Source organism: Strigops habroptila, chromosome 9 (assembly GCF_004027225.2).
Source record: "Strigops habroptila isolate Jane chromosome 9, bStrHab1.2.pri, whole genome shotgun sequence".
NCBI classification, from domain to species: Eukaryota; Metazoa; Chordata; class Aves; order Psittaciformes; family Psittacidae; genus Strigops; species Strigops habroptila.
The window spans coordinates 37,204,239-37,230,222 of record NC_044285.2 but is presented as its reverse complement, the minus strand read 5'-3'; the positions used below and the strand labels follow the sequence as shown (position 1 = coordinate 37,230,222).

Here is a 25,984-nt window from a genome sequence, read left to right as displayed (position 1 = left end):
CAGTATAGCTTTTGCTAATTCATCCTACCAATGTGGTTTATTACAAACAGAGTGCCGTTTCATTGCTGACCTCATTCAACTGCAGGGAAAAGCAAAGGAAGAATGAGACTGGTGAATTTTAATATGACTATTATTGCCAACTATTAAGTCAAAAAGACAATGTATGAAACCCTTTCACGATCAATAATGCCAAATAGTGGAAACATAAGCATTACATTAAATAGAAGGAATTAGAATTGCAGATACAAAGTAAGTTTCTGAAACTTTAAAAAAAAGACTAAAACTGAAACACATTTTATCTATCATGACATAACCTAGCCCTGTAGAGAATAATTTACCTGAATGTTGGTTAATAGTGTTTCTACTGATGAAAGACCATCAGCAAAAAGAAATGGCGCTGGAAATCCAGGAGGCAAGGCCTGTCCAGCCAGTTGGACTTTATCTAAGGTTGGTTTCATTATTGGAATGGCAATTTGGACCTCTTCTGTAAAGACAGGTTGAAAAGCAACATCAGAAAGCATCAGAAATACAGGTAAATGTAATTTCTAGAAACTAGCATTCCGTTTACCTGGAAGTCAAAATACAAGTGCATTAGTACAACTGATATTGTTTCCATCCTTGGGCAGCTGTGCTTGTTGCTAAGGCAAGTTTGCAAAATAGTACAGAACAATAATAAATACACTGAAGGCTACAACACACCTGAAATAGACTACTGTATCTCAAATTCTACAAATTATACTACAGAATTACAAGTGTTACACAGTTCATTAAATCTGAATGACCTTTCTTCATTCTATCGTGTTTGCCATTCTGTGATGTGCATTTTTTTGTTGCTATAGCCTTGACAAAATTCTAATCAAGAAGTGCATCACATCTCTTTACTCCTTTAACATTATCCTTCCCATACTCAGCAGCCAATAATCGCCACTGAGTCATTCCCTCCTGCTTAGCTAGCACCAGCTCCACGTTGTCAGTGAAGTGTCAGTGCAGGTTCTCTTTACAAGCACCATGCTGCTGTCAGCCTCTCCCGTCACAGGCAGCAGCCAGACTGCTTTGCTGAGTTTCTCTAGCAGAGGTATAGAGAGAGCTGGGTGGTGGGGGGTCACGGAGCAGCGAGGGAGGAGAGGACGACTGACACAAGGCCTTGCTCCTGCAGCTTGCTGCATGGAACTAGATTGATGCACCTCTTCCAAACTGTAGAACGGGGACCTGCTGGCTTCCCCTTCACTCGTGGGTTCAAACAAGTTGCCACAGAGCAAGCTATAGAGCTTGCTACAGAGCAAGCTGTGCACACACAGTAGAAATGTGTATTCATAATGAAGCAGCAGCATTAGTAAATATTTTTCAAAAATCCTTTAAATTTTGTAAGGAATGAGTATTATCACCAATGAACTCACATTTTTGAATAGGATAATTTAAATGTATTTTAGGATAGCAAATATATCTCCTTCTCTCAGATCCTTAAATGAGCATTTCTTCCCCATGTATTCATTTTAAGCTGAAAACCACAAAACTAAAATCTAGCAGTCTTTAAAGCCAAACTCCGTACATTTCTTTTACAGTGAAATCTTAAAAAAATATTCCTGTGTAATATTCCAGGGAAATCCAGTCTCTATATGTTATGTTCCTGCACCTGCAGAAATCATGAAGAGTATCTTCTTGGCAATAGCATTTTAGTAGAGCTTGCAACTAATGTATTGGCTGTAAGTTCATGACTTGTGCGTTCTTTCAGGAAAACTGCACAGCCAGTCCTGATAGTTTCATTTGTCAAATGTCTTGGTCATATTAAAGCCAGGGCTTCATTAGATCACAGCGTATTCAAAAGGTCCCCTCCCTTATCTAAAAAAAAACAACTCGGAAAGATGTGACAACAAATGGCACCGCTGTGTCCCCCCAACAGTGCTGCTGCCTAGCTCCACAAACTCCAGGAGCATCTATTGAACAGCACTTTCTGCTGTGTTTCTTAACCAAACCTACTGACGAGGAACCAGGAGCAGTCACAGGTTTCAAGTATTCTTTGAAATCACTGTTTAGGGAGTATTTTGTTTTCACTATGTGAATTCATTAAATGGAACATCTTCATCGTGATTCTTCAGGACTAATAACAACAAAAGCCAGTAACCTCTACATGTCTTTGTAGCTCTCATTTTAGAGCTGTGTTCATGTAATTTAAATGGTCTATTTAAAAGAAACAAGCTCTGGTCACATACTCGGACCACAGAGTTCGTGCTGACTCAGACACACCATTTGTCTATATACTCAGTGGCAGAGTTTTTAAAATAAACTGGGAAGTTGTTGCATATGATGCTACACAGAAATAATACCTAAGCCATGGAGTCACAAAAGACTAAACCGAAGTGGCATTTGAAAAAGAAAGTAATACATGAAGTATGCATAACAAAACTACAGCTGCTTTGAAATCTCCAGAAATCTCTGCTATTTGGAGATGAAAGTAATAACATTAAATTGGCTGAAAGGAAAATTACTATTGACTGTGAAGACAGGTTGCATGGTCTATGGTTTGTAATGTTACTGTACAGCAGATTGAAGTTTCAAAATAGTATTACTCTTCTTTAAAGAGATAGACACAGCTAAATTAGGTGCTGCTTGCTGCAGTGAGGATCAAATGCAAAAAGAATCATATTTCATCAGACCTAGTCAACACCAGGAAAATAAATAGAAATATAAGAGGTATGCAGGCAATGATTCATTTTGATAATCTGGCCCAAGAGAGACACATAGAGACAGCACACAGATCTAAGCTTCCACCAAAAGACAAATAGGACACAGAGGGTGGGAATTGGGATGACAGTGTAGCAGAGGTCACATCGATTTTCAGCAGCAGTTTTCACACAGATGAGATAACCCTGGACTCTATTTGGCCCATTGTTCATATCCTACCTGTCCCAGAAGCAATAAATTTCCAAGTCCCAGAAAAAGGGCAGTAAAGAAGAAGGATTCTACTTATGACTTCTTATGATTAAGTTTTTGTGCTAACCAAACATGCTTTGCAGACCAAGGTCACATTGCATGTTAAAGTCTGTAATAGCTGAAAACTAGAGGAAGCATATTATGTTTTAGTGTATATGGGTAGAAACTGTCAAACCATTCATCATCTTTTTTTTTTTCTGATTGAAATCACACTCTGCAAAGATGAATGATAAATGCATTAGAAATCTATTTCAATCTTGTAATAGGTCTTCACATCTGAATGGCGTCTACATCTTGCCCGTATCCTGAATAAAGTGCACAGTTAGGCAGAAATTTATTAGTTAGACTTGAGAAATCATAATTGGCAAAGCAATTAAAAATGGCATGTGTTGGAAGCATTTTTTGCGGATTGTATCAAATGCATCTCTTTAATAGGAAAAAAGATGTTGATTTAAGCATTTTGATTTTAAAGAACACTAAAAATATCAATGCTAAAAGCTACACTCACACATATAGTACAACAGAATAAGCAAGAAATAAAGCTAGAACAACTGTAGTGCAACCAAGGACAAACAACCTTTCTATTTATTGAAGCGAAGTGGGAACTACTTTTATCGAGCTTGTTTTTTAAACCTGCCATGCTTTATAATAGCATTCAGGAATCCATTTAGAGTGTGGTCTTTTAATTTCTAGCTGGCATCCGGATGAATAGACTAAAGCAGGAATTCTATTGCAAAGAAATACACAGTAAACACTAACAGCGAATGGAATATTATCCCAGGAAAGCACATGGAAATCTGCCTGGAAGTTTCCTGTTCTTAATTCCATATACTGGAGTATTTCATCTTCTGTCTTCTGCCTAAGTTGCAGAAATAGGGATTCGAAAATGAAGCATCCACCTACAGACTAAGCACGGTACTGGGAGCACGAGTAATGCGAATTGCTCCCTGTATGACGGTGCATGGCCCAGACCAACAGACAGTTGTAGCTGCCAGCTGGTTTATTTGCTTTCAGATGGCATGTTTTTAAATCCATCATTCACATACCTGATTGATACACTTGACATGTCACTTCAAACAAGGTAGAAATAATTAAAGCTACAATTTACATCCTGCATAACAGTAGTTGTTAGACCACGAAGTTATATATTCACGTATGCTTCAAAACTTTTATCTACCTGGACCTGTATAAGCATTATTCACCACAAATTCCTTTTCCCTGCCTGTGGCATACAAGTTGGAAACCTAAAGGACTAAAATGGCTTATCAAGGCTAGAATTCTTTGAGCTTCATACCTGAGTGATGTGGATTACATTTAATGGTCCATAGTTACAGAGAACAGCCCAGATACTCTAATGGACCTTTTTGACTTAATAAAATAAAACAGAGGATCTGCAGCATCAGCTGGGTTGTATGTGCTACACATCTCTGAAAATAAGATATGTTTTTATTTGGAATAGCATTATTTGCCCAAAGATCTTACAGAATCACCCAAACCGATATATCTTTATAGTGGCAAGATGTCCCTTGACTTCCAGTTGTATATCTACTTCACAACAACGGTGATAGGCAGCAGTGTTCAAACACGAGTATTTTGACAGAATTAGGGCTCAAAGTCTAACTTTTAACTGCAAAAAGCAGTTTTCCAAAAATGTGAGATGACTTCCCTTGATTTTAAACCTTGACAGCTTCTGCGTTACTTAACTGGAAACTAGTAGAATTTTTTTCTTTTACAGAAAGGTAAGTATGAAACCCCTGTAATCTAAAGCATCATTTATTTCAAACATTTTATATCTATAAATCTGCAAGGACTGGCTTATCTGTCTTCTGTGTCTTAATAACCGAAAATTCTCCATAAACCCCTACCTGCCTTTTTCTCCCTCACTCATTGCTTCTCTCCTGGGAGCTGAGTACTCCTGTTCATCAGTGAGAAAAGAGACACCTCCTCCTAACCTGGCACCAATCAGACTCTGAAATTTACTGCTTTAACCTTGTGATTCAGGTGCCGAATTTAAAGTCAGTGCTGTTTTTCTTAATTACAGTCCCTGAATGAGCAGGGTCAATGAATGCAATTGGGGAGTAGCTGATTAATCCAGTGCACTAGCTTTAAATCAGACTTTATTTCATTTTCAAATGATTGATACAACTTGATAGCACACAAGCAGTTTTCACAACTGAGCTCTGCAATAAAAAACCCTTCACTTTAAAAATAGTATCTCATCACTGTATACGCATTTCCAGGCTGCCTTAAAAACTTTTGGAAACCACTGCAAAACAGTAACAGTCCAGATCATTGATAAAGATGATCAGAACAGAAGTGACCCCAGTACTGAGCCCTGGGGAACACCACTTGTGACCGGCTGCCAAATGGCGTTAACTCCTTCACCACCACTCTGTGTGCTAGGCCTTCCAGCCAGTTTTTTACCCAGCAAACAGTACACCCATCCAAGCCATGAGCAGACAGTTTCTCCAGGAGAATGCTGTGGGAAACGGTGTCAAAGGCTTTACTAAAGTCTAGGTAGACAACATAAACAATCTTTCCCTCATCCACCAAGTGGGTCACCTTGTCATAGATGGAAATTGGGTTAGTCAAGCAGGACCTGCCTTTAATAAACCCATGTTGACTGGACCTGATCTCCTGGTTGTCCTGCACGTGCCAAGTGATGGCACTCAAGATGATCTGCTCCATAACCGTTGCTGGCACTGACGTCAGACTGACAGGTCTGCAGTTGCCCAGATTCTTCCAGCCCTTATTGTAGATGGGCACTGTATTTGCGAGCTTTCAGTCCGCCAGGAACTCCTTGGTTAGCCAGGACTGCTGATAAATGGAAGGTGTCTTGGCAAGCCCTTCCATCAGCTCCCTCAATATCCTTGGGTGGACCCATCCAGTCCCACTTGTGTGTGTTCAGGTGGTATAGCAGGTTGCTGACCATTTCCCCTTGGATTATGGGGGTCTCATTCTGCTCCCCATCCCTGTCTTCCAGCGCAGGGGACTGGGTATCCTGAGAACAACTGGTCTAACTATTAACGACTATGAAGGCAGAAAAGGCATTAAGTACCTCAGCCTTTTCCTCATCCTTTGTCACTATTTTTTCTCTCCACCTCCAGTAAAGGATGGAGAGTCTCCTTAGCCCTCCTTTTGCTGCTAATATATTTATAGAAATATTTTTTATTGACTTTTCTAGCCCATGTCTGTTACATTTAGAGCAATGTGCTATCTTAGGAAAAACTGTGGATTTGGAGCAGTATAAAAAAAGAGAAAGAAAACTCTGCAAGCAATGTATTCGCCAACCTTTCCATAGACCTGTTCTCAGGAATGATGAGGGTGTGTTTTCCTGAAAGATGTCATAAAGCAGGCACTTAGTGCTTGAATAGGAGAAGGAGGCAAAAAGCAGAGAAATGAAAATTTCACTAGAAAAGGCTGAAATTACAGTTTACAAATTGTCTTTATCTGTGCACTCTTTATCAAGAGGTGTGTAATTATACAGCTTTGACATTTTCATCAATGTACTCTCATTAATAACACAGAAATTATACCTATTTATAACTTCAACATATTTACAATATATTCAGATATTCACACAGCTCTGACGGTAAAAACACCTGAAAATATTTTATTAATTCAAACCTTATAAAAAAAAAGGACCTGAGTTAGATCAGATACTGGGTTTGCAATAATGAAAAATGAAATTGAGAAGTGCAGTAATTCACTAGCTAGACACCAAAGCTAAAGTGTTTCACTGCAAGTAACTTCAGTCTAAAGTTCAGTATATACAGATTAACAAATACAATTTATGTCACCTGGTTCTGTTCATTAAGGAGAGCCGTAAGTACAAGGCTCCTAAGAAGTAAATAAGAAGCCTTCAAAATGCTACGTTTTATATTCACGACAATTATTTACAATTTACAGTTTGTCCGTGTTGTATTATACCTGCTTTCTCTTATGAGCTGCTTCTCAGGCAGGTGTTGATAATCTGGATTCCAAAACACTTAAAGTTGTCCCATGCTTTAAGCTGCTGCTTAATCTGCTTAGAAGCGCAAGTACTATCGATCTGCATTTTCCATACAGCAATTTAAAGTAACTAGTTACTCTCAGCCAGTAATAGCACCTTGTCATTCCTCACAATGACAAGACGCATTATTTCTACTGACAATAGAGAAAAGTGAAAATGTCAACTATTCAATAAAAGGCTAGTAGTAGAATTACTGTGGCTTGGAAGAAAGGAGGAAAATGAAACAAAATAAACAAAATCCTCCTCATGGCCATTATCAAGAGGTTATAAAATTCTTCTCAGCTAACTCTCCCATTAACATTCACAAGGTTTTTTTCATGGTGATTTTTAAGCATCACTGTAGTCTGACTATTCATCTACTGAGATTTTAAACTGTCAGATGAGGGTGGGTAGGAGGAACTTGCCAAGAAAAAAAAAAGATTCTTTAATTTTCTTGGCGGATTCAGCTTTTCCCTATTAATGTTGAGATTATTTCTTCAACTATTTTGTTGCAAATATTTATGACTCCATATGGAACAACAGATGTTGAAGGGAAGGGATAGCAGAAAAGACTTCATTTTCAGCAATTACCCTGCTACTTGTTGTCATACTGTAGGTGTTCTTGGTGCATCTATTTTACATACCACCCTGTCCTTTCACACACTGCAAAAATGTCAGTTTGGATAATTAATGTAATAACTTCAGTCCAAATCATTTCCACAATATTAATTTATGGGAAAAAAAAAAAAAATAGGACAAGAGGAGGAAGATATCAGGAAAGAAGGGGGAAGACAGGAATTTATTTTCCAGTCCTTCTGGAATATCTAATCAGGAATCAGTTTACTGCAAAGCTGCATTGGATCCTTAATAACAAATCTTTCCCTTCTTTCCTTTGAGACAGATTCCAGAGACTGCCACCAAGATGAGAAATCATACAAGAAACAGCAACACAAAGCTATCCAAGAACCAGTACAATAATTGCATAAGACAGGTGAAGAAACACGGGCTGGGTGTGATGTGGATAAACAGGAACAGGTTGATGGTGCTGAAGCTGAAAGAATGTCCGGAACTGAACTGGCAGCTTACCAGCACAGGCAGCCAGAGCTGGCTGGAGAGTATCAGTCCCCACCACGTAGACAGTGAGGTCCACTCGCCAGCAGAGCCACTCCTGCTCTGCCATGTCCTCAGGCAGCACATGCAAGCCAGCTCCTAGCCAAACGCGACCACTGTTAGTGAGCATCACGGTCAGACTCAAGAACCGTGCTTCAGCCTGTATCCAACCACTGTGCGCAAGGACTCGGGAAGGAGGGAGAGGGAGAAGGGGAGCAGCTGAGTCCCAGCACTGCGCTAACTGCAGCTACATGGCTTCTGGGCAGAAGGTGGCTCCCAGCTGGTGTAACGTGGAGGCCAGGCAGCAGAAGCTGGCAGCTGCCTGCCAAAGCCACCGACACAGGCCTGCTGCAGGGGCAGGCACACTGTGGTGGGCAACTGGGTATCTCAGGAAATGACAAGCGAAACCCTGTACCCAAAAAAAGGCCTTCTGTGTCTCCACAGTTTGGCAATCTCTTTCATGTCCCACTTGTTGTAATAAAAATACACAATGTGCTTTTAAATAATTTTCATCATCTACTCCCTTTACTGCAGTATTTGGTAGTACAATCAATAATTTGAAGCAGATCTCATTAGAAAGATTCCATATTTTCCTATTCATAAAACCCACAAAACTACATAAATGCTTCCAGATAGCTGTGATTGGTGGGACCAAATTTTCACCATTTTGCATTGAAAAACTCTACCTGCCAGCTAAAGATGCAGATGTGCCATGACTGGGAAAGGCTTTTTTGAAGTTGTCTTCCTGGTCCAGGGAGCTATTGAATTGTCACCTGTCCATATGCTAGGTGCAAAGTCCGTGCTCCTAATCTCAGGTAAAACCTGGCTGGAATCAAGACACTCATTGCCTTCTGGGGTCCAGGCACTAAACAGAGGTCCTCTTTGCCCATAAGCAAATCTACAGGCACACAGACTGAGCAACAAGGAATGGCGATACTCCCTGGCGTCAAAGCTTAGTGATCACCAGCAGAACTCACCAGTAGCCATGGAGCCAGCTATGGGGTCTGGGTGCCGTCAGAATAAGGTAAAGGAATTCTAACCCTCAAAGTTAGTAAGTATTTTTGTAATGTGTTTGTCTTCTGTAGAATTACGTGCATTTACTACTATATAGATGTTATAGTTATGTATTATATGACCTATGCTAACATGGTAATTACGACACAAAAGATACTTCAACTCTTACTATATTTTAAAATAGTACCAAGCTAGTATCAATATTATTACTGTTGAGTTCATTTTCTTAAAGTACATGTATAACCAGCAGTTAAGTCCTCCAACTATTTGAAGCAGGCAGAGTACTCCATTTCCTGGATATTCCTGGATAATTATTCCTGCTTTATTAAGGTTTATTTTACAACTGTGTAAAACAGGTTATAAAGGACAATTCTGCTATTATGTCCTCGCCTGCTTAGGCTTAATAAATATTATATTCCATACCATCCATTAAAGCCAAGCAGTGGAGAAAATAGGAGTGGTAGTAATCTCCTCCACAGATGTAAAATACCTTTAATAAAATAAGGGTGTATAACAGTCAGGAACAAATTACTGAGGTCTGCTTTAATAAAATAGTATCCTTAAAGAAGTATTACTCTTAAGGCACTGACATTCCCACTGCAGTGTATCCTTTCAAAGCAGTGTAGCTTGTTAAAATGGCAAGATATCTTTTCGCAATAGAGTGTTTGTGTCCAGGCAGATACAAGGTTTGTATAGAATGCATCCAGGGAGCCATAAAACTGGTGGGAAACATATTTCTTCATGGTATTTTAGTACTTTGAAAAATTCAATCACTGCGAAAAAATGTTTTGCTGTAAACATCTGAAGAGCATTATAAAAGCAATGGCTTCCCACAGCACCTGCTTAAATAATTTTAAGAGGGAGTGAGTATGTCTTTGCTCATCTTCTAAAACTTGTAGAAAGCTTCTCCTATTAATTTCCCTGGTGCTGTCAGGCCAGGGCACTTTAAATCAGAAATAATTGTGAGTGCAATTGGGGAATGTTCACCAGCAGCATTTTTGCACTGTAGAAATAAGACAACTTTCAAAACTGATCACTAAGAGAAATAGGATTACTTTAAGAGAAAAATAGACCCAGAAAGATGATCATCTTAACAGTATCCTGAATGAATTATGAATTCTTCAGATGTCAACGCAGAAGTACTCTGCTTTATATCCTAGTGTCTGAAATCAGTTCAGTGACACACTGATTTTATAAACCCTGATTATCAAGAAGCATAAGGAATTCATCCCTTTTCAATTTTACCTTCTGTTTTAACTCTACAGGCAGGCAGCAGCTCTGTGCTGTAGCTGTTACCAGTGCGATTCCTGACACAGCTCTGTTGTAGACTTCCACAGAAACCTCTAACCATGCCCCAGCTCCTCTGGCCTGTCCCGCTGCCCACAGCACGTCCTGCAGTGCCAGCGCCCATGCAGTGGGCACCGGGCTGCGGCACACCCCTGCTCTGGCCGGCCAGCCCAGCTCTTGCCACAGCCACTGAGGTCCATCACGAAACAAGATGTGCACCCATCTCCCTGGGGCTTTGCCAGCCCACAGTGCACAACAGCACTCCCGTGTGCTGCCGTTTAGATAGCGCTGGTATCTCCTGCAGGTATTAAAGGTTACAATGAACTGAGCCTCTCTTGGCTAAGAAACAGAATTTGGCTTATCTCAGTCCTTCTGCCCTCTTCAACTGAAAAAGCAAGTAATAGGCCCTCTGATAGAAATGTCGTCCTGGTGTATTGATATTACATCTTGGTGACAGAATGACTAGACTCACATATATCAGCATTACAGCAGCTCTTAGTGTGGAGAGCCACATGTCCATAGCAACGTAGCACACCTCTTCGCCACCAAATGATTACATGATGCTCTGGGGAAAGACAAGTTTTCCTAGCACACAGCCTATCTATCAAAGGGAAAACCTCCTTCTGACCCAAACGGCAGCTGCAGTCTGAGTATAAATGTAAGCTAACCACCAAGTAGTCCACATCCACTACTTTGCAACCTAATAAATGTTAAGTCTACTGCTGTCACTTATCCTGAGCTCTTTTAAAACATCAAATACTGGGGGAAGGACGGGAAGAGGAAAACTTTCTGCAGGCAGCAGCTATTTGACATTAATCTGCCGTGCTCTTCCTTCAGATCAGCCTGAGCTCTCTTTGGCCGCTGGAGAGTCAAGAAGCTGCCATATGCTCTGAGGCTCTCACAGCCAGCACCTCTTCAGTGACCACCTCCTTAGCAGTGACTCCTAATACACATCTGAGACAAAACATCACTTGTAAGAAAAGTGTGAACTATTTAAACCACAAGAAGCTAATCCCAGGGTCCTATGTTTTCCTCTAACAGGTTACTTGTACAGTGCAGGGGTACAATTCCCAGTAACTGGTCAACACTTTTCCTGTACTCTTCTCTCTGCCCAAAACCTCAGGTACCTGTGCCATTCAACTTGAAACAGAAAGATGCATAAAGTTATGCTCTGCTATAGAAAGCGGCATATAGTAAAGTTTGGCAGCAAAGCCCTGTTGCTTAGGCTAATTTCATTTATAACTGCCTAGTATCTGCTGAAAGCAAAGCACAGAAGCTGGAGAACTGAGCAAGGAAGTGATCTGCCATTGCAAACCAAACGCTCTAGGAAAATGCTGAGAAACTTCATGAACCTTTTGCTTCTATGTAACTATAATTTATGGTAGACTTTATGACAAACAAAACCTGCCACTGGCTTCATCTTGCTAAATAAAATCTACTAAACAGATTTTTGGATAAATCTCTTGGACTTACATGCTTCTCAACTAAAACCAAAATACAAACCAAGACAAAGTACTTAGAAACCCAGTACTCCAGACCTCTCATACATTCACAGACAGATTTCAAACCAGCCTCGGATTTGGTTGGTGGCCGAAGACTCCAGCTTTGTGGACCTGCCACTAGATTTGCAGCCAATGCCTGGAGAGGCGGTGAAATGCCACCATGAGCTCTGCAACTGGCTCCCACAGGAAAACAGAAGAGAGAAACCAGCACCATCTTAAGCACCCTCCTGCTGCAAATACAGAAGTTGAAAAACCAACCCTGACCAAAACCAAATATACCATTCAGTAAAAAAGTGAGTAACAAAGAAGTATCAAACAGTCGTCTGCATATCTTCTTCCTAATGACAGAAATAAGGCTTTGCACTCCATTAATGCATCTGTCCTTCTAGTGAGATTCCCACCAGGTCAGCCAGGAGCATGAACTCACTGGTGTTTGTAAGTCATATTAAAAACTCTATAAACATAAAACACTTCAAAAATGTTTAGGTTTATATTACTGCTTTTAGCAAGCAAAGCATTTTCCTTTTAAAAGTGGCTTACTCTATTTGCGGGGCACATCATATTTTCACTTTGGTTTATTCTACCTTCTTGCTTTGAAACTGTGCATTACTTGAGAGAGTAGCTGACATACCCATTCATGGTAGTGCACAAAATGAAGCTTAATGAATCCCCAAAGCAATGTACTTCATGTGCTAAAATCAATGTACATTGCCTGCTACAGTATCTCCCTGTGAAATTGAGGCATTTGCTCAGAAATTTCTATCTCAACAAGGTCTTTTCTTTTTTTGTAGCGCTTAACTGCCTTTTGTCTGCTCTCGTCTCCCTCCAGTGTTGCTCAGATGGCAATCTTTTATTCCTTGTGCAAACTCATTTGGAAAATGCTGGATGGGCCACAGCTGTGTACTGCTATGTAAGGTCTAATACATGTCAAGTAGTGCTTTATACGCGTTGAATAAACACAATGAAACAAAGTTTTAATTGATTATTAAGAAGGCAGGGTTCTAGACAGAAAGTAGTATTTAAAATCAGATTTAATCAGCTAGTTTTGTAAAATTCTGAAAGGTATTGATGCTGCAGACGCTGCCATTCAAGCTCCCAAGTTTTCACTAAGGTTACCACAACCCAAGGTGACAAAGCTATTTCTGGGAGGTTTATGTAAACATGCAAGTCTGTGCTGACGAAAACCAAGCAGTGGATCAAAATATTAATGAAGCATGAACGTTACCTGGAAAGATATTTTCCCACATATCTTCTAAGAAATGCAATAAAACACATGTTTTTCAAGAGCCAATCTCTGTTCAGGTACTCTGGAACCTTCAAGCTCAGTCATTCTCAAACAGTAAAATATGTTCTTGGTTTTTGATGCATAAAGTCTGGATTTATACTCTCTAGTAATAAATACTTAAATCTAGTAGTAAATACGGACTTAAATACTGACATAGCTTCTGCCAAAGGTATCTCAGTTGGATATTCAGTCTAGAACCATAAAAAGTCTCTTTACATGATTTGTTTAACATCTGTAAGACTGTGCAACTAAAATTTATTTCAAAGTCAGAAACAATAACACAGAAATTAAGTAATTGGTAATCAAAATAATTGTGGATCCAAAACCAAGTGCCTCTGGCCCTCCACAGGACACTACTTGGGGAATCACAGATTTTTTTGAAGGACTATTTGAGAGTCTGGGGAATGATTAATCTGAAATGAAATCCATAGTCTGAATTCTTTATACCATGAACATTCCCACTGACTCTGTTTCTCTGCAGCACCTCAGCAATGCATGTGAAAAAACGCACTGTGAAGAAACTCTTTTTTCCTTTTACTTCAAACAGAAAATGCCAATGATGCCCTGAAATTTAGGTTGTAAAAATGGGTAATGTCTACTAAGTGTCAGCATGAAGAACCTTCATTAGTTTGAAGTACATGGATTATCAATCAAATGAGAAATAAGCATGGAGCAGATGAAAATGGCAAACTGCTATAATTACAAATGATGTTTTGCGCATGATCATGTCTCAAGAATTGTTACAGGATGCTGTGAAATAAAAAAATAATTTGTATCCACAGTCCAGAATAATACAGTCCATTACAATGATGTACTTCAGAGCAGAAATGTCATTTGTTATGTTTCACATTGTTCCACTTCTATCCACTGAATCTATATTTTGTTTTATTTTTTAAAAAGGATGAATTCACTTTAGGGAACTGACAGCTTATATGAATATTTTAGACTTGCTTGCAAGTAACAGCAAAAAACCCATGGCATAAAACTCAAGCTCCAAGTTCCCCAGAATGCCTACTGAGAATAAATTCTATGTTTATTTGTATTTCATTTTCCTTGAACAACTGCCTTTCCCTTGGGTATTTGTTAAAAGCATAAAAAGAATGAGACAAATTCACTTCTCAATAACATCCATTCAGCATTGTTGAAGCTTGTAAAATTGCACTAGACTAGCCAAGGGGAAAATCTTACTCACTATTTAGTAAATATATATAATTTTTTTTTTTTCTGGTTGAGAAGATGTATTGTTTAATCTTTAAATTCTCTGTCTGCTCTGCTTATCAAAAAAGAAAAAAGCAGCTGTTTTGTTATAAATCCATGACCTCACACAGGAATAGATCTGATGCACACGTTCTGTTCACTCATTCAGTTGGGGGTTACTTGGGGCAGTCCTACACTACACATTTCCCATTGGACTTGTCGAAGACTTGACCAAAGTTTCCATCAACTCCACTGCACAAAGGACTAGTTACATTTTTGTCTGTACTATTTGCCTGAAGATTCCCATAAATAATCTCATTTGACCTACATTCTACGAACCACAGGTTGAGGAAGTGCTGGTAGCAGAATGGCTCAAAGTGAAATCGGCCATTGGGAAGGTCTATTCTCAGTGCAAGGCTGAAGGAACATTTTTATACTGCAAATGGTGCGTGACAGAGACGTCCACTAAACCAGCAAAATCCACTAGAAGCACCATGAAACAGAAGCTGCCAGTTGGGCTGTGAGCACAGCTAAGATGGTTCACACCATGCCTGTCCCACCTCCCGCCCCCAGTTTCCACCAGGCCAGGCTGAGCTACCCAGGATCACTCTCCACCTACCTGTGCAGATGTCTTAGAACTCTCTGGATACCATACAAAATGAAAAATCCAATTCCCGTTATATGAGATCACTCCTCCCACTGCAGCTGACCATCACCATGATTTTTATACAGTTTGATTTTGTCTTTTTCAACAGTTTGCAGGAAAAGTCATTCAACACTAACGCTGCAGCATGCAATCACAACACCTAAATGGAGTGCATGGCCAAGAGCAGGGGTTAGTGTTTCTTGCCCACTACTCCCCAAGAAATTACAGTTTATAGCTTGTTAGCAGAAAAATGATGTCTTTCAGATCTAAGCCAGTGTCTACAGAAATATCATGGATTGTCTTTATTGCCAGCATAACAAACCCCCCAAAATATAATAGCAAGTAATGTGACCATTGCCCTTGGCAGCACCATTAAACTGGGCAGTGAACTACTTCAAATAGCTGTGAGTGTTAAACATTAGTTCTGCCTTAAGTAGGTTGATTTTAACAGTCAAATGTGCACTGCAGTCTATCTGAACATTAAAAGCACCTTTCAAACTTAATTTTACAGAAATGTTAACAACCAGAACAAACTATTGAAGGTAAAAAAGAAAAGTAATTATTTCAACAGATGAAAGGAAACAGTAAATTAACACTCTTGTTTTAAAAGGGGGCTCAGTAACTTATCTGCTTTAAGGAAATACCATTAACTGAAGGTACTATGGATATTTCATTTAACATGTTTATGGTCTGGGGTTTCGTTTCTCTTCTGGCCTTTAAAAATGAGGTTTGAGGCAAAAGGAGGGCTGTAAATCTTTAATCGAAATACAACAAGTTCCAGAAATGCTTCATCAAAATCATAGCAACAGAACTGGTTCCTAAATATCTACGTTATGTGTCATGTACACACACGTACACATGCAGGGAGAGAAAGGGAAAAAAAGACAGAACAAAGCCTTCAACAGCAACAACCTTCATTCATGTCCACAGAGGCCTCTAAAGACTAAAGAAAGGAATAAGACAGAACTAGAATGACTCAGAGTATTCCTAATATACCTCCAGTGCCTACGTACATAAAACCCCCCAAAATTAGGGACAGCTGAACTAATCCTATTATTACATTAGAAATTACCTAGGGAGAAATTTGTCATAGCTTACAAAATGGTAAGCTGCTTGTTATAAAATACAAAACATCCCAATTTTTGTACATGAGCTATTATTCAGTGCAATTTTGAAAACTTTAAAAACACTCACTGGCTTGCAAGCAAGATTCTTTTTACCATATGTGTTGCAATATGGAAGCAGACTGTAGACATTTCCAAAGGAATTTCATATATATATATATATATTTTTTTTTTTAAAATGTTTACAGCAAAATTTAGGTGATCATTATTTTTTGTGGACATACATTTTCCACACAGTAAAAAATGTACTGATATAAATGTGGGGTTTGAAAATAATTTATTCTTCATGATCAGCATAGCTACATATGCTTTTCATTCTGAAATCACTCATTCCAGACTTCAAATGATAAAACGGTAATGATTCTCCTGACTTGTACATGTCCACTTTGAAAATACAGTCAAATGTAAGGTTTATTCAGCAAAGCTGCACTGCTGATGAAAGTGGCTTTAATCTTGTCTTTTAATTAATAGTTTTTCATAAAGAATACTTTAGTAAAGATACGATACTGTATTGCACACATATCAGTGTGCAAGTGTTTGTACATATTTCTGTAGATACTTACTGCTATACACACACACATATTAATGTAAGACATATATGACCTAAGAGGTATGGAAATAACTGCATTCAGAATTTAGCAATACTGAAGTAAATTGAGAATCAGAAGGTCAGGAAAAATTGCTGATGTAGTCTCAGAAAACACTGGCTTTGACAGTCAAGCCAACTGAAGAAGTTCCCACACCCTACAGCACAGCTCCTCAGCCCCTTCTGTGAAAATCTTTTGGATGCCTATATTTAAACTTCCTCATATAAATAGAGTCTTTTCACTAACACCTCTGGCTGATACAAGCTCAGTATTCTGGGGAGACATTTCCTTGCTTAAGGTATTTTAATGTGAAAACAGACACAATCTGTTTATTCTTACACATTACTTAAATCATGGCAGTTAATGTCATTTCCCATAAAACCAGGAGTGGGACTTAAGGCCCCCCTTCGCTTTTCTCTTTCCTAGCTGAACAAAATATATTACCTTGTCCAATTTAAAGAAAAAATTGAGGAAAGTGTGGAAAAGCACACAAAGTGCAGCCTTTGATGGAGAGAATAGGTAGGTGACATCTCAAGGCTTCACTCTGGTGACAGTTGGAGAACAGCTGGCCTGGGTGCCAACCAGCAGGGCTGGAAGCAACCATACTGATGTGACAGTGGCAGAGACTTCCGAAAGCAGAAAGGCAAGGCTGCTGGGAAGTCGCTCTGTCAGGAGAGCAGAACATCATCTGGGAGATGATCAGAATCATGGAATGGTTGAGGCTGGAAAGAACCTCTAGAGGTCATCTTGTCAAGCAGCTCCTGGCTGCCCAGGTCTGCCTGAAAAATCTCATCAAGTGGGAGAGAAAGTCAGGTACGCTTCAAACTCAGGACATTTAAAACTGGTTAGAAAGAAAAAAGGTATGACTGGAAGAGGGCTGGCATTTAAGCAGATTACTGGCATGAAAGGAGAAGCCTACTCCACAAACTAACTCCTTTTAGTAGCCTCTGTTCATTTGAGGGTATTAAGGGGACAAGTAAAGGAATAAGCAATAGCTGAAGACAAGACCTCAAGCCAGGATTATATAGTGGAAACGCTTTAGCCCTTGGATCGGACCCCCTCAGAAACTGCCAGATACACTACCCAAATCAAGCTGCAGCCTGCCACCTCTGCGTCAATCACCCATGTGTTGTATCAATCATTATTTGCTATTGAGTTGTGATAAATACCACCATGTTCAAGCCTTCAAACAGTATCTCCTACTTCTTCAAATACATTATGACAGTACTGTTGCTAGAAACACATCTGCATCAAATACTAGGGTAAGAAGTACTTGTGAGCCAGCAGTCTAGAATCGTAAGTTTTAGCTGCACACAGCAAGGTATACACACACTTATTTAAAAATAAATGTGAAATTCAGTCTTCCACAAAAGCAGCAGTGTCATGAGAAAACTCGGGCTTTAAGTTTTGTAAACGCTGCGTTTTCAATATTAGAGTGTCAGTCTTCATTCACTCTCTGATAAGGTTGTCAATCAAACAGCAATCTAGTTTTGTAAGACTTTAACCAAAGATCAAAGCAATGATACTGCTGAGTTCACATTACCTTCCCAGAGATAACTACTTGAACACTTTCATAGTGCTGCATCGATATTAACTTTGCACTACTCCTTCCAAGCAAATAACACAGTACAAAGTTTGACAGCCCTTCTGGCTTCTGCTCTCATCCCTGATGTAAACGGAATCCCAGTCCCCATTCCCTCTACCCCCTTGTAACTGCCACTGGGATATTGAAGTTGAGGATTGCAGGACTTGCATTGAGTTAAACTTTCATCAATTAAAAAGGAAATGAAATGTGCTTTCTGTCTCCTTTGAGAAACACACTGAATGTCTTTTACTCAATAACAATAGTTGGGCAATAAAAAGATGAGTGAGCAAAATGTGGTATATCATCGTTTTGCTTTTGACTTCAGCCCAATGGCAAATGAAAGGCATCCAAAATCAATTTCAAGAAGCTAATAAATTCAGTATGTGAAAGCAGTGAAAATATAACTTTTGCAGCCTCATCATCAAGCTGATTTGTAAGCAAAGCTGGGCCCAATTCCTGCACACTGTGTCACCCATATTTTCAATTTCATGCAGGTAATATACTATTTTTAAGGAGCTGATATTCTGAAGCTAAACATAGACATAGATATAGATACAGATATATCTATTTCCTTCCACAAACATATGTCCTGGTGATATCATAATAAAAATCTGAATGTACTATGCCTAGGAAATCATGTTCATCACTATCAGTTACCTCTCCCCGTAACAGTGAAAGAAAGGTGAAGGCTACTGCTGCACACAAGGGCATGCTTGAGGCAGAACGACTGCTCCACATAACGACTGCTCCACAGCTCCACATAACTTCCAGAATAGACCTCTTTATGGCAGCACGGGGAGGGGGCTGTTGGGGTTTTTATTTGCTTGTTAACTGACTGAGAAGCTTGCCAGACCAAGCCCATCTGAAGGCAAGCTTCCAAAGGGAAATGAATTGCCCATACTTACAACGTAATTTAAAGTACTCCTTGAGCAATGCTGAATACCTTCAATGTGTAGCTTATGATCCTACTAAGAAACAATAGAGGGCTTCCACTTACTCCAAAAGCTGTTACTTCAAATTTACATGAGAAGCAAATTTGATCCACATTTTCTACTATGACATAAGAAACCTTGATTCAGGGTCCAAGTCCATCCAAATGATTCAGTGGCAACTGCTCTTCAGAGCTAACTGGCCTTTACCAAAGCTTCGCACTGGACGTGATTTTGCAATGCAGTTACTACTTCAGAAAGGGAGGGACGGCATGGCTGTATCTCCCCTGCCTTGTAAGGCCAGCACTAACTCCTACAAGAGGAGCGATGATGTAACCTTTGGTTATACACCAGACTTGCACGTACACCATGAAACATCGCCAATAAAGTATTGAGCCAAGGCAGGTAAACTGACAGTTGTACAGCAGGCCTGGGAACTGCAGGTCTGCTGGAAGAAGAATTTCTGAGAGCAGCAGTTTCTATTTCTGACACAGCCGATCCACATGATGCCGTCTGGATTTTTTGTTAATCTGAACCAACTGAAGACAACGATACTACACAAGGTCAATTATTTAACTTACTTAGAAGTCATTAATGGCGTTAAAATTTTCTTAGGGTGTGGTACTTATTTAAAAAGAATAGATAAATTTAAAAACTAGTATATTTTTTTAAAATATTTAAAATAAATTTAAAATAAAAAAACCCCACCCACATAAAAAAACCTCCTCACAAGACAAAAAAAAAACCAACCCCAAAACACCCAAAAAACCCAATAAAAAACAAATCCCTGAACAGGTAAACAGGTTTCTGACCTTTGAGATTTCTGTGTCAATATAAGGATGTATTTGTTTCCTGTAGAAAAAAAGACACAAAAAGAAAGGAGACAGGCAGGCAAGCTGGGTGCTGGATGGAGCTTGGATTAGCAGGGTAAAATGTAGAGTGTAACTGAAGAATGATGGTGTATATGGACTGGGGACATGTGCAAGTTTTAGAAAACAGCAGGTGGAGAAAATTGTGGAACAGAATTATATTTAAAGGGGAGAAGTTAAAACTAGGTGAGAACAGAAAAGGAATCACACTTGGAGTGTAAATACTGCTTTTGTCACTTAGTTCATACTGTGAACATGTCCAGGTTTTTCCTCCTCAAGGCAGTAGCAATGGGAAATGCTGTTCTTTCTTACTCTGTTTCTTCAGCAGAGCATCATCCTCCTCAGATGGTGGGAGCTTTTGGTAGCTCTGACTGTTATTATGGGACCTGGGACAACTATTTTCTCATGCTGCAGGAAACGCTATGGTTATTTTTCATTTAAGAAATATCAGATCTTGTTTCCTCTGTCTTTACTCCATGATTTTACTGACCAGATGAAAATAAGCAACTATAAAGCCCAACTCAAATCTGAGTTACACTGTAAACCTCTCTTCCTTTTGTATATCTATTTTACCTGTTCACCTCTAATGTTTATAAGCAAGAAAAAACAGTAATTTTTTTAGTCTCAAACACTTTATCCAGCTGAAGACAGTCTGTGCCATGCCTTCTCTCCGCACTTTCAGCTTTCTGTAACGCTTCCAGTAAAACCAGAAAGTCTAAGAGATTACGTTACTGATATCTCTGTAATACCAAAGATACAAGAGTTATAAAGTGTGTGTACATCTACAAGTCATCTTTAAAATAACAACTCTTCAATGCACGTGTAATGGAGTCACCTGGACTTTCTAACACTGCTTTCACGCTTGTGTCTTCTTCCCTTTCTGTGCGACTGATTGCCCTGCTTTACACTATCTAGTAGAAACCTATGGGGCTGTGATCATACATTGGCTGGTGTTCTGGATTTCAACAGAATGCAAATGTAAGCAAAAGACATATGAGCACATATGTTTTTATGTGGAACAGAAGTTAAGCTGTGAATGCAATACATCACCCTGCAACAAGGAGCTATGGCAGAAGTGATTCCTGTCCACCTTAGGTGACCCACTCATCACATCTCTGCAACCTCGCCTGCAAGCATGATGGGGTACTGGAAGAGCTGGGGTGGTCTCTGTTCTAAAGACTCTGTGTAGGAGTCTAGGGGACCCCTACACACCACATTTACAAAGCACTGTCCTTCTATACTGTCCACATCCCAGAGCAGAGCAATGTATAGCTAAGATCTGGTGCCTTCTAGATGCATAATGAACTACTGGTAACATCGCAAAAGCCCCTTAGATGTTAATATGGGTAGGCAGCATGACAGTGAAAGTACGTTTATAAAACGTATTTAAACTGCTGCTATTTCTGAACACCCTTAATGCTATGGGGTACTATTCCTTCTCAGGCCTCTTGTCAGACTTTGCTAAGCATCCAGTGATTTTACATATTTTTAAACATGAATTACCTACAGTCAGTCCTCCTTGCCCACAGGATTTAAAATTAATTTTCAAATGAAAGTTTAAGAAGCTGAACTTTTCTGCATTTCCTTTTATCTTTGATAATTCCATACTGAAATAGTTTCTCCTAAATTCTGAAGGTTTCTTCAAGTATTTCTAAGAAAACAGAAACTTTTATAAAAGTTTCTTTATAAAAACACTTTTATAAAAACATTTTAAAAACTGGATATACTTTAATGTAAAAATGCCTGACTGTATCCATAACTAAGTCTTCATTTAGTTAAGAAGTTTGATATTATCTCTATTGTTTCTTCTTCAAAGGAGAATCATAATTAGAAAAGTTCTGCGAATCTGCACTAATGAAGCAGAAAAATCTACTATGAAGTAATGAATTTCATTAATCACCGTGTAAGCAAATAAATAGAAAATGTTAGAAGTATACCTAGCCCCTTCCTTTTATGATTTTTATTGCAGTTTATGCAAAATTATTCCTAAGTCTTTATTCCTAAGTCTTTATAATAACTTGAGCTGGGAATTGTAATTGTAAGCCTCCTCCACGCTGCAGCAGATGAAGGTTGGGTCAGCCCAAGCAGTATTCAAGGTTGCTGTAAGCAACACAGCCCCTCAAACAGCCTCTCTTTTGGTCCAGGACTGCCCAAGCCAAGTCACTGCAGACTCCTCTTACTCCCTAATACGTCTGCAGTGCCACAGCTGCCACGATGAAAATGCTGGAGAGTGCTATAGGTGATCTTGTGCCCCTGGGGAAATCCCTGCCTCTGTACACTCTTTTCTGTCCCATGAAGTGCAACACTGTCACAGAGCGGAGCCATAAATATTTAAACTGGAGAGCAAAACATGATTCATAGACTAAAACTAATTAATCACCTGTCCAACAAAACTGAGCTGCATTCAGCAGAGTTCGAAACCTTCAACTTCAGAGTGATGCGAGATCTTACTGCAAGCCACGGCTACTGAATTTTAACAGAAACACAGACAAGTGCTGGGATTTGAGCGTGACCCACAGGACACAGAGATGAGGGGGGTCTCTTAACCAAAAACTGGTAAGGTCTTATGCTTAGTCTAACTGCAAACTTACATCAACACCTTTTCTGGTTTTTGACCTTTATCAATTGGCACTTGAAAGAAACCCCAAGTCCTTTTTTTGTTTACGTTTTTCTTCCCTTCCCCACATCCATTTTTGTTTACATTTTTATTCCCATCCCACATTCCCTTTGCTGTCCTTACAAAATCTCTCTAAATGCAGGGGAAAAAAAGGATGCCATTAAAAATTGCCTTACTACAGTATGTGTTAGCACCATTATATGAAATAATTGCTCCTTGGGAGATTGTAGACAGTCAATTAACCCCCAATTCATGACTCAAGTGGCAGAGCAGACACTCAATGAATAAAGGCTAGGGGTTCAATTCTCAATTAGGATGAATTTTTTTCCTTAATAGTTTAATCTTGTGGTCAATTAAATCCCCTAGTGCTGTATTAATTATTGTAAGAAATTTAGGCAACTTCTAGTTTAAAGGTTAGTTATGGTGTACCCCAACTGCACCAGAGTTCTGGACTTAAATTTTTCAAAGCTGAAAGCCTATTCTACCTTAATGGGAGAAATATTCTCTATGAAAAAAAGCCAAGGAAATGTCTTTACACTGTGCTTTCCTTATCTAGGATATTTTAAATGTCTCCTGTATTTTTATGCCAGAGAAAAAGACTGCGATCATGTCCTAGATCATTAGAACTAAGTTTACTGCTGCACCACATATTCATATCACTAGTTATATTAAAAAGGATTTCTAAGCAGACTTTTAAGGATTAATCTCATCTCCAATTGCTGAGCTTTTTTTGTACATTGTTGGGAATAGCAGCTTTGGACTAGTAGCTTACTTTTCCATCTGTTAGACATATAGAGACCATCAGTGTGTGAAGTACTTTCTTGGTACTCTTTTTGGTAGAATAAAGTCCTGGATTTCCTCGGGGAAGCAAAGGACATATGCTGATGCTCTATGGTTTCTGAGTTGCTGCAGAGATGAATTCCTCTTGGCCAGCTTTCTGTTGAGTAGGTGCTGGAATCATATAAAACAGCAACTTGTGGGGGGAAAAAAAAAATAAAATGGAGAGCTCCCCGGCCAAATCAGTGATCTTTTTTCAACTAATTATTTTTCTTGCTCAAAATGAAGCCAGTTTGTCTTTGAAAAGACTGTCTATCATTAAAAAAGAAAAGTATTGAAACTTTTTGAAACAACTATAACAGATGTCATAGTAGTTGAAAGTACAATTAGAAAGCACAACGCCGCAGAAATAAAACTTCAAACAAAAGCGGAAAGAGTTCTTTGTGCACATCAATAATTTAGAATGATTTAAGAACTGTTTTATAGATGCAAGTGGAGCTCTTTCTGTCTATATATAAATTGAATGTGGTCTTTATAGACAAACAAAAAGGGGATACAATCCTTTTAAATTATTTTTAGGATAATTGTTTCCACAACAAACATTATTATTTATCAGTTTTGAAAAGAAGCCAACTGCTAACATTTGAAATACACAAATCTTGGCACACAACATGGAAAATGGTAATCTCCCCCCTTTACAAAACCAGTTTTGTATTTATTTTGCACATTTGTCAAGTTCTTATCTCAAAGCCCATGCAGTGTTAGCTATTTCTATCAGAAATCATTATATTTTATTTCTAATCACCTTCTCATAGCTAATTCGGTAACTCAGGAAAGGAAACGTTTATTGCTACCAGATGCCGTTACCTTCCTGCTCATTCACATACTACTATAAATTGATTCAACAGCCTGGAAAACAAGGTTTAATATGTATTATTTTGCCTTCTGGATTTCTTCTGTTATAATCTTTCTGTTTAGATAAACAGCCTCATTTTAGTGATGCCAACATTCTAAATCTATGCTACAGCTACTTACCAGCCAGGACGTGTCCATAGCACACTGTGCAGCACCACATGCTGCAGTCTGCATGCTACAAGCAGTTTAGCTGTACTAGCAGCTAGGCTCCCACCAAGGCATACCCCATTTCTGAAGTATTCATTCCCCCAGGAGAGCACTGTAGCACTGCACACAACCAGGCTGCACGACAGCAGTTCCTTTGCCAGAGGGAATTTCTTTAGGGGATGTGTTGCACTGCAGGCACAACCATGGAACCTGCTTCTCTGAAGGCTGAGACATGAACTCGCCAGATCCCTTCCCCTTATCCCACCAATTGCAGAATTGTGAAGGTGTGAATCAAATCTCTGGAAGAGACACTTCAATTTTTTCTTCCTTTATTAGATTTTTAAAGGAGAGCTTTTAAAGGAATAGCCCATGGAAGAAGCTGAAGAGGCTGCTCTGAATCAGATGATCTTTATGTTTCTCTATCTCTATTTTTGTATGTAAACTTGAAGTAAATTATCTATTGTGTATTTGAAACTAACTGCATTGTTTTTCTCACTTCCCTTTTGTTCTGGGCTAAAACCCCTGTATACTAAATTGGGATTTTGATGCATAGACAGTTTCATATATAAAGAGATGAAATTTTCCTTTTCAGATGAGAAGGAAAACATGGGAATAAATGACAGTCCTTGAGTTTGTAAACTTTCTTAAGAGGAAATGGGAACAGACGTTCTTGTACTCACAGAAGAGAAAGCAATTCCTCTACAGCTTTCACTTACATGTTTGAACATCAGAATGCAATTTCACTGAAGTCAACCAGAAGACAAAAGGGGAGGCCCCTTCCCAGCTACTCAGCTGCTTCCGACAGCATGGGACACCCTGCATTGCTTTTGAAACAGTGGAACACCAGCATGAAAAAAATCTAGGGAAGGTACAAATTTCAAGCTTTGAGCCTTCATTTATCTATCATTAAAATTTATTAACCCATATGTCTTTGCAGGTTACTCATTGCTGCAAAGCTCCCACAAAAATTCTGTCAATTTAGCTACCACTATTACAGAATGATAATCATACTTTTCAGATACTTGGGACCATTTAGCTTCAGCATTTGATGCGACTGATGATATATCAGCTGCTAGTTGTGTAAAATTAAAACTCCAGCCTGATTATAATATTTAATATATGCTATATAGGTAGCGATATTTACAAAACACTAATCCTAAAACAGTGCTGAAAAATGATCTTGTATATTAGAGAGATTCTTATTACAAATAAGACTATAATCTAGAAGTGTATGACTTATTTTCTGCTGAGATTTCAGCATGTGTGTATATAGAGAGATTAATAATGAACGTTCTTGAAACAATAAAACTATCTTTCAGGAACTCATTGAATAGTTTTTAAATATTGGTGGCTTTTTATTTAAATATCAGAAGATTCATGCAAACAAAGGAATTATGGTGCGATGGAATCACTATTCTTGTTATTTTTACTGTTGTTATTTTAATTTTACAAAAATATTATGCTTTCCTTA

General features: G+C 38.9%; 1 protein-coding gene across 1 annotated transcript in view; it reads right to left on the bottom strand.

Annotated features, from left to right (window-relative positions):
* The window catches only part of DACH2 (dachshund family transcription factor 2), a 293,462-nt gene that overhangs the window by 18,447 nt on the left and 249,031 nt on the right, over nt 1-25,984 (bottom strand). The window contains 1 exon segment of the mRNA XM_030497302.1: nt 339-484. Coding sequence (XP_030353162.1) covers nt 339-484 — 146 coding nt within the window.